Source organism: Myotis davidii, unplaced genomic scaffold (genome assembly GCF_000327345.1).
Source record: "Myotis davidii unplaced genomic scaffold, ASM32734v1 scaffold268, whole genome shotgun sequence".
NCBI classification, from domain to species: Eukaryota; Metazoa; Chordata; class Mammalia; order Chiroptera; family Vespertilionidae; genus Myotis; species Myotis davidii.
This window is the reverse complement of record NW_006383015.1, coordinates 786458-803219: the sequence shown is the minus strand read 5'-3', so window position 1 is coordinate 803219 and position 16762 is coordinate 786458. Positions and strand designations below refer to the sequence as shown.

At 38.1% G+C, this 16762-nt stretch overlaps 1 protein-coding gene across 1 annotated transcript in view; it reads left to right on the top strand.

The window, feature by feature from the left end:
- The window catches only part of EDNRB (endothelin receptor type B), a 26187-nt gene extending 18009 nt beyond the window's left edge, over window positions 1-8178 (top strand). Inside the window, exons 4-7 of the mRNA XM_006778916.2 lie at window positions 1358-1507; window positions 1892-2025; window positions 2572-2680; window positions 5671-8178. Coding sequence (XP_006778979.1) covers window positions 1358-1507; window positions 1892-2025; window positions 2572-2680; window positions 5671-5805 — 528 coding nt within the window. The 3' untranslated portion in view covers window positions 5806-8178. The remainder of the gene's footprint in view (window positions 1-1357; window positions 1508-1891; window positions 2026-2571; window positions 2681-5670) is intronic.
- Window positions 8179-16762: the final 8584 nt, after the last annotated feature.

Genomic DNA, 16762 nt, shown 5'->3' with positions numbered 1-16762 from the left:
AAGATCTTTCCTCTTAGCTCCCCCCTGGGTTTCCTTCTGATCACTGTCAGTGACAGGGGGCTTCTTCCTCCTTTCCCTTTCGCCTCCCTGCATTGTGCCTACATATGCAAATTAACCACCATTTTGTTGTCAGTTAACTGCCATCTGATTTGGCAGTTAATTTGCATATAGCCCTGATTAGCCAATGAAAAGGGTATCGTCATACGCCAATTACCATTTTTTTATTATATAGGATGATAATCAAAAGATTAAAGAAGGATATTAATATGAAATTGCTGTCTTCTTGTTTCTTATTAGTTAAAAGAGGAAAAAGTACTGCATTGATTGTATAAGTTCTACTCCCACACAGACATGTCTAGAGTAACAATTTTTAAAAAGAACAGAAAAAAAAAAAGAAGAAAGGGTCGCTTTGATTTTTTTTTAATTGATTGGTTAGATTTATACATTACAGAGCTAAATGATTAACATAAACCTTTTTTTGTATCTGTTTTTCCCATGAAATAAATGTGTTAAGAAGTGATAATTTCCCATAAACACTATGATATTTTTACATACTCAGATGTAGTATTTCATACAAAGAATAGCATAAGGAAAACTAGTTTGTGTGAAGACAAAAGTATCTGAATTACCAAATATTTTAAATTCTGTCTAACTGATTAAACTTTAAAACATATTTATAGCCCATTGCTTTCAAGAACTGAAATGCCTTTTAAGAAAAGTTTGTTGCCGAAACCGGTTTGGCTCAGTGGATAGAGTGTCGGCCTGCGGACTGAGAGGTCCCAGGTTTGATTCCGGTCAGGGGCATGTGCCTTGGTTGCGGGCACGTCCCCGGTGGGGGGTGTGCAGGAGGCGGCTGATCGATGTTTCTCTCTCATCGATGTTTCTAACTCTCTATCTCTCTCCCTTTCTCTCTGTAAAAAATCAATAAAAAATACATAAAAAAAAGAAAAGCTTGTTTTATTTAATAGCAGTACTTAATTATTTCATATGTGACCTGAAAGAGTCTATATAGTGTTTATAAAATAGATCTACAGTACTTTAGGAAATAATTATTCCATGATGATTTTTTTAAATTTAACATTTGCTATATAGAATTTTTTACAGAGAATATTAATCATGAAATTCTCTCTTCCCACAGACTCAGATAGAGAGCAGGCAGACAGCTCTTGTGGGAGGGTTATTGGGGTTGGAGAGATTGAGAGAGAAAAAAAAAAGGAAAGAACTGATGGACATGGACAACAATGTGGTATTGGGAAGTAAGGGGGACTAGTGGAGGTAGAAGAGAGTATGGGGGGGGGATAAATGGTGATGGGAAAAAATAAAATAAAATAAAGATGAAATTCTCTCTTCCCCACAGTTTTACCAGAAAGCTAAAGATTGGTGGCTATTTAGTTTCTATTTCTGCTTGCCATTGGCCATCACTGCACTTTTTTATACCCTGATGACCTGTGAAATGTTGAGAAAGAAGAGTGGCATGCAAATTGCTTTGAACGATCACTTAAAGCAGGTAAGAAAGTAGAACTATTTCTAACTCATGATTACAATTATGATTATGGTTGTGAATAACAAAAGTATTATGATCATATATTAAAATTATTATATACTAGAGTATATCTCCTTGTTCTTGCTCAGGTATTTTTTTTTATATTATCTATCTAGACATAGTCTATATAATCTAAAGAATCTAGAGAGAGCTATTACTTTTCAAATATGAATCTCTAGTCATTTTAGTTTTAATTCATATTAATTATTCAATTTAAAGCTCAGTGTCCTGAATTTTTGCAAATGCCACTGACCTTTGTATACAATATTCAATATTCGGTTTGGGAAAGGGGAACACTGTGATTACAATGAGCCATCATCTCAGGGTCTGACTATGTTTTTATTTCAGAGAAGGGAAGTGGCCAAAACAGTATTTTGCCTGGTCCTTGTCTTTGCCCTGTGTTGGCTTCCCCTTCACCTCAGCAGGATTTTGAAGCTCACTCTCTATGATCCGAGTGATCCCAACAGATGTGAACTTTTAAGGTAAGGAAAGTAAAATAGAGATAGTTTTGTAAATAAATGCCACGCAGAAATTTTCATTGATCCTTTTCATAGGCAGAAAGAGAAAATAGCATTTTTCTGATCCTTAGGGAGCAATTAAGATTCCCATTTTTTACCTTCACTTCTATTTTAAAGGAAAGAGTAAAGGGGACTTAGGAGAACACTGGGAACAGAGAGCCAGAATTATCCACATAAGTGTATGGCATGCTTGGAAATATCCAGTCTGATTCTCCTTTGCACATTGTAAAACATCCCTTTTCAGCCAGCCCCAGCACTTCTAAATACAATTTTATTTTAAAGGGGAGAATTGGGCAAGGTATGGGGGAGACTGTGTGGGATGGCAGAGACAGAGAATAAGAAAAAGAGAGACAGAGGGACAGAGAAGTCACTATCAGCAAAGACCAGTAATAAAGTCAAAACCATTGTGTATACAGGTAATTTTTTTTTCATAAAAACACAACAGTCTGTAAAGAATATGTGCTCAGAGCAGCATATTTTTCACAGACAGGTTTTGGGTTATTTTTGCAGCTTTTTCTTGGTATTGGACTACATCGGCATCAACACGGCCTCCCTGAATTCCTGCATTAATCCAATAGCTCTGTACTTGGTGAGCAAAAGATTCAAAAACTGCTTTAAGGTAAGAGAGTATTCCAAAATAAAATGGTCTTTTAAATCTGGCTTCAAATATATCTCTTCTAATCTAATCTAATAAAAGAGAAACATGCAAATTGACCACACCTCTGCTACATCCCAAGCCATGTCCACCAGCCAATCAAAGCGACTATATGCAAATTAACCCAACCAAGATGGCGACCAGCAGCCACAGAGCTGGAGTGAGCAGGAGGCTTGGTTGCCCCAGCAATGGAGGAAGCCAAGCTTCCTGCCTGCCCTGGCTGGCTGTGGCCTCCGCTCAAGGCAACAAAGTTTCAATTATAGAAGATAAATAAATCCCAGATCCCTGCTCCCAGCCAGCCTCCACTGGGAGCTTGGGTGGCTGGGGGTTGTGGCCAGCCTGCAAACAGCCATCAGCCCCTCAACCAGAATGGCCAGGCACCCCCAGTAGGACCCCCCACACACCCTGAAGGGGGTGTGGCCATCCTGAAAATGGCCCTCAGCCCCTCACCCAGGCTGGCCAGGCACCCCAGTGGGGACCCCCCCCTGAAGGGGCTGTGGCCAACCTAAAAACGGCGCTCAATCCCTCATCTAGGCTGGCCAGGCACCCCCGAAGGACCCCCACCCTGATCCGGGACACCCTTCAGGGCCAACCAGCCAGCCCCCACCCATGCACCAGGCCTCTATCCTATATAGTAAAAGGGTGATATGCAAATTGACCCTAACAGCAGAACGACTGGGAATGACTGGTCACTATAACACACACTGACCACCAGGGGGCAGATGCTCAATGCAGGAGCTGCATCCTGATGGTTAGTGCGCTCCCACAGGGGGAGCTCTGCTCAGCCACAAGCCAGGCTGATGGCTGCCAGTACAGCGGTGGTGGGGGGAGCCTCTCCCTCCTCCTCAGCAGCAGTAAGGATGTCCAACTGCAGCTTAGACCCTCTCTTCTCTGGCTAGTGGACATCCCCCGAGGGCTCCCGAGCTGCCAGAGGGATGTCTGACTGCCAGCTTGGGCCCAATCCCCTGGTGAGCAGGTTTAAGCCAGCAGGTGGACATACCCCGTGGGGTCCCAGACTGCAAGAGGACACAGGCTGGGCTGAGGGACCCCCCCTCTAAGTGCACAAATTTTTGTGCACCGGACCTCTAGTCTATTAATATTTCTATTCAGAGAGCTCTAGTAAATTTACAGTTTTCCCTTGTTATTAGAGAATGGATAATTTTTTAATATATGACTTTCGCCCTAGCTGGTTTGGCTCAGAGCATAGAGCATCGACCTGCAGACTGAAGGGTCCCCTGTTTGATTCCGGTCAAGGACATATGCTGGGTTGTGGGTTCGATCCCCAGTGGGGGGGCATGCAGGAGGCAGCCGATCAATGATTCTTATCATTGATGTTTCTACTCTCTCTCCCTCTCCTTTCCTCTCTGAAAATCAATAAAAATATATTTAAAAAAATAAAATATGAGTTTTGCTCACATATCACTATAGTTGATTTCCACCTAGTCAACCACTCCTTACTGCTTCAACCAATCAGTTTTACTTAGAATTGCTTAGAAAAGTAATAAAAATTACATGCTTTGATGTCTGACAGATATCATGTGATGAATAAGAGCTAAACCTGAATTAAATGCACTCATCTCATTTGGAGTAGATTTTGGACTGACTGTGCAGCACAATTTGAAGTATAACTACATTGGTCTCTTTTTCACAAGGACATGAGAAGAGCAAATCAAACAAAGAAATTGAATTCAGGTTCTAGCTCTTCTTTTCCAACTTCTTAGCAGGGATGTGCTACTTGATGTGGAATATGTTTAGTTATTTCTCATCTGGCTGCTTGCATTGTTACATTCATATGTCCATCCATTCACTCCTTCGACAATCTAGCATAGAAAAAAGTATTTCCTCCCCTTCAGTGGGAACGACCCATTTGTCCCTGGTAATTCATTATTGGAAAGTCAAGAACTTAGCTTTCTTGTAAACTCTAAGGCAGTTTATAAAAGTCTTTGCCCATCCATAAGCTCATAGATTTTAGAGCTAGGAGAAAGTGTACATTAAGATCAACTCCTTCATTTTATAGAAGAGAAAACAATGGGCCTCCCATTTCCTTATACATATACATTTTCAGAAAACAAACAGAATAAACAAAGTTTTGAATATTTAAAAATCCAGGGAAAAATGGATAAATAAAACTGAGACACTTATATACTTTATAGTGTATCATGTAACAGTATTGAATAAGCACATGAGAACAGCATGTGGTTGAAAACACTGGCAATCTAATATTAAGTTCATTGATATGGAAAGATGTCTATGACACTGTCAAGTGAAAGAAAGCCAACTGTGAATAGTACATATAGTACAATTTTATTAAAGTTAATTATGCACATAATTACACACACGCTCATGTACAGTCATGTATATATATGTACATGGTGATATTTCTGCTTGCATAGGAAAAAGTCTTGATTTACATATTTATAAAAAATTAAGAGTATTTCTCAAGTAGTCAAGGGTAAATATCAAGAATTAAGAGTGGCTTCCTTTTTTATGTTAATTAAAAGGTGGGAATGTTAATTTTATACATTTTTCCTTCTTTGTATTTTCTAGCCTAAAAATAATTATCATATGCTACTTATGTAATTGTATGTTTTTTAAAAAATATCTATTTTTATTAACTTCAGAGAGGAATGGAGAGAGAGAGAGAGAAACATCAATGATGAGAGAGAATCATTGACTGGCTGCCTCCTGCACACTTCTCACTCAGGATGGAGCCCACAACCTGGGCATGTTCCCTGACTGGGAATGGAACCATGACCTCCTGGTTCATAGGTGATGCTCAACCACTGAACCATGTCAACTGGGCTAATACATGTTTTTAAGTGAAAAAATAAGAGAGCACAAAAGTGACCCAAGAATTCCCAATCATGCAAAGAAAGTCAGAGCCCTAGGGAGTAGGAGGAGTCGTGACAGTATAACTGATGTAAATACATAATGAGTGCCTTTGTTTTGTGCAGTCATGCTTATGCTGCTGGTGCCAGTCATTTGAAGAAAAACAGTCTCTGGAGGAAAAGCAGTCGTGCTTAAAGTCCAAAGCTAATGATCAAGGATATGACAACTTCCGTTCCAGTAATAAATACAGCTCATCTTGAAAGAAGGAATCATCATTTAATTCCACGTTCCTCATTTTGGACAGAAGTGATTAAGATAATGAGGCATTTGCCAAATCAAAACAAACTGTGTGTTTGCACAAAACAATGGAAAAATTTAAGAGTGATTATCTTCTTAACACTCACAGTTACACATGACATTGTATAAGCTGTTTACAGTCTAAAAAGAAAAGCAGTGGGAATTAAGAAAGCTTCATTGTGAAAGCTCTTAATTTTTTAGTCAGCACTTCAATGTAGCTCTTAATAACTTCTAGTATTTTCATACATCACTTACATTTAAATTGAGCTCACTCAGAATTTCTATTAGAGAGATTTATTTTTAAATTAATGTGAATCTGATATAAAGAAAAAATGTGTCACTGTAAAACAGAATCTTTAAATGAAGTTTAAATCAATTAATTAAAAATTTTAATAATTCTATTTAAAAAGCTCTTTTATTAATAGTGTCACACCGTTGGTTGGACTATTATTGGATGCAAAATGTATAAGCAGTTTAGCTGGTGTATGATGTTGTTTTTTTGACATTGGAAACATTTAAATGATCAGAAGGAAGTATCAGAGAGATACAAGTTTTTGAAAGTCATTTAACTTTTTATATTCAGGTGAGATCAAATGTCACAAACAGAAAGAGAAAGTTGAGAATACTGTCTCAAAAGGCTACTTTAAAATCTCTCATTTAAGAACTCTGTAAAGAAAATGCTACCGATAATTTCCTCAGGATTCTCAAAACATTCTTCTTTTAATATTACTATTGTAGTTTAAACACTAATTGTTTAGTTTTCTCATCAGTAAATACTTTGCTACATTACACAATGTGTAGATGATTAAACTAAGGGCAGGTCCCAGGTTCCTATCATTATAATGGAGGGATGCTAGTAACCCCACGATGGACAGAATGTGACTTGCCTGGAGCAGTGTTCACATGGCAAAGGAGAATGCAGCATCCTCTCTCCTGCTGTAGATAAAATGGTTTCTGGCATATGCATAAAAGTTAGAATAATCTTTTTTAAGATCACACAAATTAGGCAATTTGACAGCTTATTACTAATTTTTATATTATTTTTGTAACTAATAGAAAAAAAGTTCTTGACGTGGTGCTTTTCTGTCACAGGCAAAACTGTCTTTGAGACAAAAAGAACGTCCTACTTTGTGCATTCTTGCTTAATTCTTTCATCTCTGTAGCAAAATGCCTTATGTTAACTTGGGATGAGATGTGTGTGAAAGCACAAGAGAACACTAAAGAGAGAGGAAACGAGGGGGGGCGGGGAAGTAACCCATGGGGACAGAGTCCCATTCTTAGCCTCACTTTCGTCACTGCCCGGTCACATAGATGCAAAAGGTCCTGATTCAGTTCCAGCAAAACAAAGTGCAATGTTCTCAGAGTGACTTGAGGAACAAATTGGGCCCAAGAGCTTTAACTCACTCTTAAAATATAACAGAGTTTCCACTTTATTTTCTTTTGGTAATCCAGGGCCACAGGTTGGAAATAAACTGGCCACGTTGCTTTCTGCCAGCATCTAATTGATGATAGAGCAAGCCAAATCCCAACGACAGGGCTCCAAAGAAAGGGCAATAATTAATTCACATGCCACCTGAATTCTACTTACAAATCCCTCACAGTCTTTTTTTATTTATTAATTTCTTCCCAATCATTGCCTGTTATCACAAAAGACATTTCAACTTTGGATTGTAAGCAAAATAAAAAAAAAATAGACTAATATTTTCACAGTTGGTCAATAAATTTTTATTTAAGTTTTAACTAATTTTTATTACCATATACTGAGTTTTGGTTTTTCTCCTCATTTACATCCTTAATGGTCTTTCTTCATGTCAGAATCGTGGTCTGTAAGCATTTTGCCAGATCTTAAAATTGCACACAGAGTTTATAAAGACACTATTTTTCATGAAATTGTGTTCAGCAGCTTTTCTAAAAATGTTTGGTGAACATGATTTCTTGGCATAATTAAGATCAAGATAGAAAAAGTTACCACTGTTTAACCTTAAGACATATTTCCTAGTATTAATTGTACAATATAGCAACAGACAAAATGTTAACATGGGCATTAAAATGTAAAATATTTATAAGCAATTTTAGCCTATTTTCTCCTTTATACATTGCTAATAGGGGTGCATGTTCAAACACCTTTGAGTATTGACAGCTTATATATGGCCAAAGGGCTATAGTTTGTAGCAAAGCATGTATAGGCTGTGACTAACTTTAGAAAATTGTAATGATCATGTAAAATAATTATATATTTGTTTTTCTGTAGTCACTTAAAGTGGCAACTACTATAACCATGGACTCTTTATTATGAGAACAAAATTAATAAAAATTTTAATTGTTTTTAAAAAATACCAGCTTGTTTTTTATTGTGCAGGCAATAATTTATTAAATGCTAATTGAATAAGTGTTTAAAGGAAATACAAATATAAGTAGGCAATAATTATCTTAAACATACAATTATCAAAGAAATATGAAAGATTTTATATTAAAATGTCAAATTTCAGGTCTCTAAGCTGTGTTGTTATATTTCATTGTTTCGAGTAACCAGATATACATACAGACATTTAGTTCTCCAAGGCTGATTACCTGGCTGATAGTTTTCAGTGGCTTTTTATGTCTGTCTTTTTCTGGTGGTATGCTTCTGAAGCATGTCACTGGCTAATCAGTATTGTGCCACACATCAAAGGTGAAAGGTTGAAATGAGATTTGGGGATTATTCATTTTATTTCACAAGCTTCTTTTGAGTCTTCCCTATGTTCAGGGTGGGATGAAGTTAATAAAATGCAAGGTTCCTTTGAGAAGAGTCAAATGGTACCAAAAGCTAATACAAGCAAAATGAAGCGTGAACTAAATAACTGAATACTGACTACTCTTGAAGATCACTTCAATGTCTTTCCGCACATATCCCTTTCTTCACCTGCCAAACATAATCAAGAATTAGTATTAACTTTTTCCCCAGGTTATTGTGTTAAACTCAAAAGTTTCTGTGCTTTGTCCCTGACCTTTGCTAGATTTCAGCTGCCAAATCTCAGCCGGCACTTGGAGATAGATACGAGTTCTGAATTCCAGAAGCTCTTTGAGAAGTATGGGAAAGGAAAGCATAGGCAGTGTTCTCTTTAAGTAATCACCAAAAGGAGCCTACCTTATTTTCAACAGTTAGTTGTCGACTAACAGTAATAATTATGCCCATACAATTTATTAGAGTAAATTAGGCAGAATAAATGTAATGCTGCTTCTTGGAAGAAAACTAAGAAATGTGGCAGCCCTGATATGGAAATGTCCAGAAAACCAAATAATGCAGAGACTAAGCTTTTGGAGAGCAGTGACTCTGGACTTCTTGCTCTCAGTCATTGGTCAGCCTCAGAAATGACAACATTGAATGACAGATCAAATAAGTATACCCAGATTGGGAAATCCTGTTGGACACTTCCAAGATTCATGGCTTACTTGAGCACAGGGAATAATCCCATCATACTAGGAAGAGAGTATTTTGAATAGAAAAAGCTTGCTAAGTAAAAGACATATGATATCCTTGATTGTTTTGGCAATGTGGTTGACCTCAAGTCAGTTAATCTCGCACAGCCTCAGTTTAATTATCTATAAAATATAAATAGCAATATCCACAGCTTCATTCTTATATCAAATTAATCAATGTTGAGTTGAATTACTATATATTTAGTGTACTCTCTAAAATATACAAAAATGCAAAAATAATAGTCTCTGTCCTCCAGAAACTCACAATCTAATAGGAGAGATAAATACATCCATCCATACATACATAAGAGCAGTTAATATGTTATACACACTGGTACATGGTAAGAATTGGTGAGTTTAGGAAAACTCATCAGAAGAATTGGTACTTGAGTTGAGCCTTAAAGGAAGTTTACTAAATAGGCAAAAAGTTAATGGCATTGATAGCAAAATGACTATCTTGTGGAAAACTGAAAGGGGTGCAACAGCATGGCCAGTTCAGAAAAAAAAGTTAAATCCCAGCATGCTTAGGGAGGGCCTTGTGTTCCATTCATGGCAATGCCCTTTCCCATGGCCCATGTTTCTCAAATGTCTAAGGACTACATGCCACGGACTCATCTGGGATGTCTGTTTAGAATACAGATTCATGGACTCTAACTCTGATTTATATCATCAGAACCTCTGAGGTGGGGACCAGAAGTATTTGATTTAACCAAGACTTCACGGGGCTCTTATGTACCTAGACTGGGAAAGCCCTGTAGTGTAGCTATTTGCACAGCACTGAGTATATTAAGCGAGGAATAATATAATATAATAAATGCTTTTTTCATAAGACTGCTTTGGAAGCAGCAGGGGCAGGGATTAGAGGGCTACAACACAAGGAGCAGTGAGACTGTATAAACAGCTACTGCAGCTGGCAGATAAAAGAGATGAGGGCCTGAGAGAGGAAAGTGTGTGGGATGGTGGAAACAGGTCAGGTCACGGGGAAAGACACCATCATCTTAACATATTGACCAAATAAAGGTAAAGCTCAATTAAGAATCTTCTGGCTGAAATGACCATTAACCTAGAACAGGGATCAGTCAAGTATGGCCCAAGGGCCAAATCCTGGCTTGTAGCCTGATTTTGTAAGTAAAGTTTTATTGGAATACAGTCACACCCATTTGTTTATGACAGCACAATTGAGTGGTTGTAACAAAAACTGAATAGCCCACAAGGGCTAAAATGTTTACTACCTGGCCTTTATGGAAAAAAAAAAACATTGCCAACCTCTGAGTTATAAATAATAATATAAATAATATAAATAAAGAGGCAGCAATTAAATTGGAGGAGAAAAAAAGAGTTCTGGGATGTAATGAATTCTACTTTGGAAATGAGTGTAAGGTGCCATGGGGCATCCACAGAAAAATTTAGATCCATCTAGGCTAAAGACAAAAATTTGTTTATCATGGCTTAGAAATGCTAATTAGAGAATGAATAGAGATCAAGGAGAAGCAGAAAAAAAGTAGGAAAAAAAGAAAGGAGAGATGGAGAATAAAATACAGAGGTCACAAATATAAGAGAAGTGGACAGAGAAGAGAAATTAGGAAGAGATTGTAAGGAACAAAGAAACTGGTGTCACAGAACTCAAGGATAAGGTAATGCAAAAACAAAGGAGGAGGCTAAGAATTAAAGTGAAAAGAAAAAACTGCCAATTCAAAAAAACATCAGAAATTTCATCTAGAGCAGTGTGTGTGTGTGTGTGTGTGTGTGTGTGTGTGTGTGTGTTATGATGACAATACATCTCTATTTTCTCATTTCCTATTCATTCATGAACATATATTTTATATATCATATATCGTATCACTTTAATAATAGAAAAGGATTAAGCTTTTGGTTAAAGATAAGTATATTATACATATAAGCTTTTTTCCTCATCCTCTTTCCAAAACTCCACTAAAAGACAGAAAAAAAGTAAAATGGTATGGACTGACAAAGATAGAGATGAAGAAGTAGGTGCCAGGAGACTAGAAATGTTAATGAAATTGTGTGAGATGAAAACCAGATAGATGAGGGACAACTTTTTCAGATTTTTATTTTGTCTAATAAATGTCTGCCAGGGAGGCAGCATGACATGTTTCACAGCCCAGAAGTGACTCAAGAATTGGAGGTGGCCTTGAAGGGACTGAAGTGAAGCCAAAATTGAAAGAACTGATGAAAAGTCTAAGAGATCAGATTCTAGCATCCTGTACAACTGGTGATTGTCCTCCGGTCAGCCAAATGACATGTGGCTTATTTATTATCTGGAGAGGTTGTGCCAGATTATCCAGGGACTTAGTCACAAGAAGGACAACTGAAGGTTCAAATGAGGCCCTTCTCTGGGATCAAAAGGATTAAGCAAAGACCTACCTCATAGAGAGCAAGAGCTCCAGGCCTCATCCCATGCTAGGCACTCAGAAAAGTGACTAGCAGCCTATTTGTACCAGGCAAGAACAAAGCAACTCAAGAAAAAAGAAAGTACATACACATACCAATATTGGAAGTGAAAAGGGTTCCCACATACATAGAATTAGCCTCTTAGTGCCACACTTTTAAATTTGAAACAGCAGGCAAAGGCCAGTGGACATTTTAGGAAAGCCTCTAAAGTGAAAGACAGAACCTGAAACAAATCAAAAATAGTGGGGAGATTGAGAAAGCAGAAAATCACAGGAAGCACAATAAAAAAATTCAATCTATAATAAAAGCGTAATATGCTAATTGGACCGAAAGTCCTTCCAAACGACCTTCTGGGCAGAGGAAGCCAGCACTGTGAGAGAAGCCCAGGGTCCCGGGTGCTGGAGGGAAGCTGGTGCCAGCAGCCAGGGGAAGGAAGGCCTACCCTTGCATGAATTTCATGCATCGGGCCTCTAGGGTAATTATAATTCATTCTCCCAGAGCAAAGAGAAACAAGAAGCAAAAACAGAATGCTATATAAACAAAAGGAACCTTTAAACATTGAGAAAGTGCTCTTAGAAGTTGAAAATATGTTAGGAGAAATAAAATACAATAAGAGAATTTCAAAGGGAAAGTTGAGGGAAAGTAGAATGTAAAGCTACCTAACGAACATGTGCTTAAGCAAAATTAAGGAATCTGGGAAATAGGTGAATCCCAAGCAGGAAAGAATCAAAATGATGTCCAAGATGACACCAAGGAGAAAAAATACTGTTTAACCTATCTGCAGTGCAATCAATATGGTTAGGAGCAGAAGAGCAAAGGAAGGATATTTCTATGGAAAAAAAAGAACAGAGATCGTCTGTCATATTTGACCATATTTATAGGAGTTTGTAGCTCCATGAAAGCATCTAAGTATAAATGAGTGATAGTTACATAGGAAGTAAGCAAACAAAAAGTAATTTAGGCAGCTATTAATCTCCTCCCTCCCAATTTTTTTTTCTTATAGAGAAATAAGATATGTTGCCCCTGCTGGCTTGGCTCAGTGGATAAAGCATCAGCCTGTGGACTGAAGGGTCCCAGGTTCAATTCCAGCCAAGGGTATATGCCTGGGTTGAGGGCTTGATCCCCAGTAGGGGGCGTGCAGGAGGCAGCCAATCAATGATTCTCTCTCATCATTGATGTTTCTATCTCTCTCTCCCTCTCCCTTCCTCTCTGAAATTAATAAAGAAATATATTTGTTTAAAAAAGATATGTGATCATAGCTACATTACTTGGATATAAGCCAATTTACCTTGTGAAAATAAACATGGATGATTATTTGAACCAAAATTGTGTTTAAGTAAATTGGAGAAAAAGAGGAAGGAAAGTATACATGATGGTTATGATGCAAGAGAGCTAAGTCTTAATTTTCTATGGTAAAAACCTAACACCCACTTTAGAAAACAATTGGAAACTACCTAGGAAAGTTGAAGATATGCTTTTCCTATGACCAAAATTTCTACTTATAGAGAAACTGCATATGTGACCAGGATACAGATACCAACATATTCATAGAAGTATTGTTTGTTTCCACCAAAACTGGAAAAACTCAAACTCCATCAGTGATCATTTAAAGAGCTAAAATTTTGTGGCATATTTGTGTAGTGCAATGCTATACAACAGGTTTGTCAATCTCATCCCTATTGAATTTTTTAAAATTTTCTTGCTGTTCTTGGAACATACCTTTAACAATCCTGCCCAGGGCACCCATGCCCAGTTCTCCCTGAGTGAATGAATTTTCTTCACTTCTTTGAGGCATCTACTCACAAGTCAACCTTTCCAGACTACCCTAGCTGATATAGCAACCACCCCTTCCCAAGTATTTTCTATCCCCCATCTTAGTTTGGGCTTCTATAACATTATACCATATACTGGATGGTTTATCATCAACAGAAACTTATTTCTCAGTTTTTAGAGAATGGAAAGTCCTAGATCCATGGTCGGCAAACTGCGGCTTGCGAGCCACATGCGGCTCTTTGGTCCTTTGAATGTGGCTCTTCCTAAGTCTTAGGAGTACCCTGATTAAGTTAATAATAATGTACCTACCTATATAGTTTAAGTTTAAAAAATGCGGCTCTCAAAAGAAATTTCAATCGTTGTGCTGTTGATATTTGGCTCTGTTGACTAATGAGTTTGCCGACCACTGTCCTAGATAAAGGCCAGCAGACTTGATGTCTGCTGAGAGCCGATTTCTTGTTCATAGACAACCATCTTCAACCTGTGTCCTCACATGGTACAAGAGGCAAGTGAGCTCTCTGAGGTTTCTTTTATATGGTCATTAATCCCAGGCACGAGCGCTCTACCCTCATGACCCAATCACCTTCAAAGGCCCCACCTTCAAAAACCATCACATTGGGGATTAAGTTTCAACATATGGATTTTAGAGGGACACAGAACTGATTTTGACAAAGATCCTAACAATGTGATACTTAATGTTTTAATTATTAAAAAAATCCTGCTCAGCTGGTGTGGCTCAGTGGTTGAGTGTTGACCTATGAACCAAAAGATCACTGATTCGCTTCCCAATCAAGGCAGATGCCCCAGTTGTGGGCTCGATCCCCAGGAGGGAGCGTGCAAGAAGCAGCCAATAAAAGATTCTCTTTCATCATTAATGTTTCTATCTCTCCCTCTCCCTTCCTCTCTGAAATCAATAAAAATATATTTTTTAAAAATCCTACTTTCCCAGGATTTGTATTATATCCTAGGAGATCTTTGATAGAATGAGCAAACACTGATATTGTGGCAGCTAGCTTACCTCCTCTCTCAGACATCTGGAAAAACAGCATTTTCATGCTTATAAAAATAAAACCTGAGTTATTGACCTAAAAACTGACAAACATCGTTGACTTTCTGACGGGTGCATCTCCTAGTTAGAGGGACTTTGGGTAATTTAAAATATGCCTCATCTTGCTTCCTTCCTTCTTCCAAAGAACTTTTAAATGTTATGGTTACAGGGAATGGTTGAGCAAGTAACATTTAGTAGTTCCAGATTTCTTTGGTAAACTCTTACATGTGAAAATCAGCAGAGTGACGTACTTTAATGAAGAGGAATGTGCTGTTTACTCTCTTTTCAAGTTTGCCTAGGAGATAACATCACTGTCCTCATTCAGAAGGTTGGCTCTTCATAGTGTTCCTGATGCAGATTAAACAGACACAGCATATAGGCAGTCAGACGTCCATCAGAACGTTGTCTCTTCTTTCACCCATTCTTCCCTCCAGTCCCCACAAGCGGATTTGGAGCTGTTCTTTACTACTTTCAGACCAGCCTTCTGAACAATCACTTTGATTCCAGGAGCAATGGGTGGAGACTGGATAGAAAACCCCTCAAACAGCACAGAAGACAAAGTAGAAGTTAAAGAAAATGTTAAAACTCATTCATAAGGAGATTTACACTTATAGAGATTTATTTTCTGCACCAGACTAAATTCATTTGCATTGCCATAAATAGGAATAATTTACATTGTTGTGAACCCCTGGAGACCCACTTAAGTCATCAAAGTATCTGAGAGAAAATTACTTTGGCGATGACTTGAGACATAAACAAAGCCCCTGAATCCTAAAATAGCTCCTTCACTAGTCTGCTAGGTATTAAAATGTTTGTGCTGGTATTATACTTTGTGGCATTAGTACTTTCTCCAGAATTTCCTTGGAATAAAGCACCATGTCAGAAAGAGAGACTATAATAATTAACATAGATGGGTTTATTGGATTTTCTTGTGACAAGGAGCAGGTCTTTTTTTAAAAAATATATTTTATTGATTTTTTACAGAGAGGAAGGGAGAAGGACAGAGTTAGAAACATCGATGAGAATGAGAGAGAAACATCAATCAGCTGCCTCCTGCACACTCTCCACTGGAGATGTGCCCGAAACCAAGGCACATTTCCCTGACCGGAATCGAACCTGGGACCCTTGAGTCCGCAGGCTGATGCTCCATCCACTGAGCCAAACCGGTTAGGGCAAGGAGTAGGTCTTGAAAGAATGTGGCCCAGCCAAGCATGGTTATGCTAAAAACTTACTTGAGCACAGTAAACATCAAAAGACTTTATTTCTATATACAGTCATTGTCCTCTTTATTCATGGTTTTGCTTTCTTGATGTGAATCATCCAGTGTCCCCATTTTGTAGACTCTTCTGTTAGTTACTTAATAGCCACGTAGGTTATGAGATCATTTGTCAAGGTATTTCTGTTCCAGTCACCCTTATTTTACTTAATCCCAGCCCCAAAGCATAGGAGAAGCAGTGCTGGTGACTTGAATATGCCAACAAGAAGCCCAAACGAACTTCCTTCATGTGAAAAGGTGAGTTCAGTACAATACAATATTTGAGAGAAAGAGAGGCCACATTCATGTAACTTTTATTATAGCACTAGAAGCCCAGTGCATAAATTTGTGCATGGGTGGGGTCCCTCGGCCTGGCTGGCAATAGGGCCAATCGGGGCCAGCTAGTCCAGGGTCAATCGGGACGACTGGAACTGGCCAGCCAGCGGGAGAAGAGAGGGACTGCGGGAGGTTCGCCAGCGACGGGGGGTTGTCTGTGGGAGTGCACTGACAGCCAGGGGGCAGCTCCTGTGTTGATTCTCTGCCCCCTGATGGTCAGTGCACATCATAGTGACCGGTCGCTTAGGATTTTATATATATAGATATTGTTATAATTGTTGTAATTTATTATTAGTTGTTATTATTAATCTCTATTGTTCCTAACTGACAAATTAAACTTTATCATAGGTGAGTATATATAGGAAAAAACATAGTCTATATAGGGTTCAGTATATCTGTAATTTCAAACAACCATTTGGGATCTAAACACGTATCCCCTATGGGGATACATTTGCACAAACATGAGAAATTTACTATGACTTGGCCAGCTATCATAAAAAATTTGGTTTAACCTAGCCACACCTTGGTTTGGACTGTGAGGAAGTCATGGATAGTCTCCTTACATCAACTTTATTTCCATGTGAGATTTGAGGCAGTCCATAACAAAGAATGTAAGTTAAAAAGTTGATAATTTAGA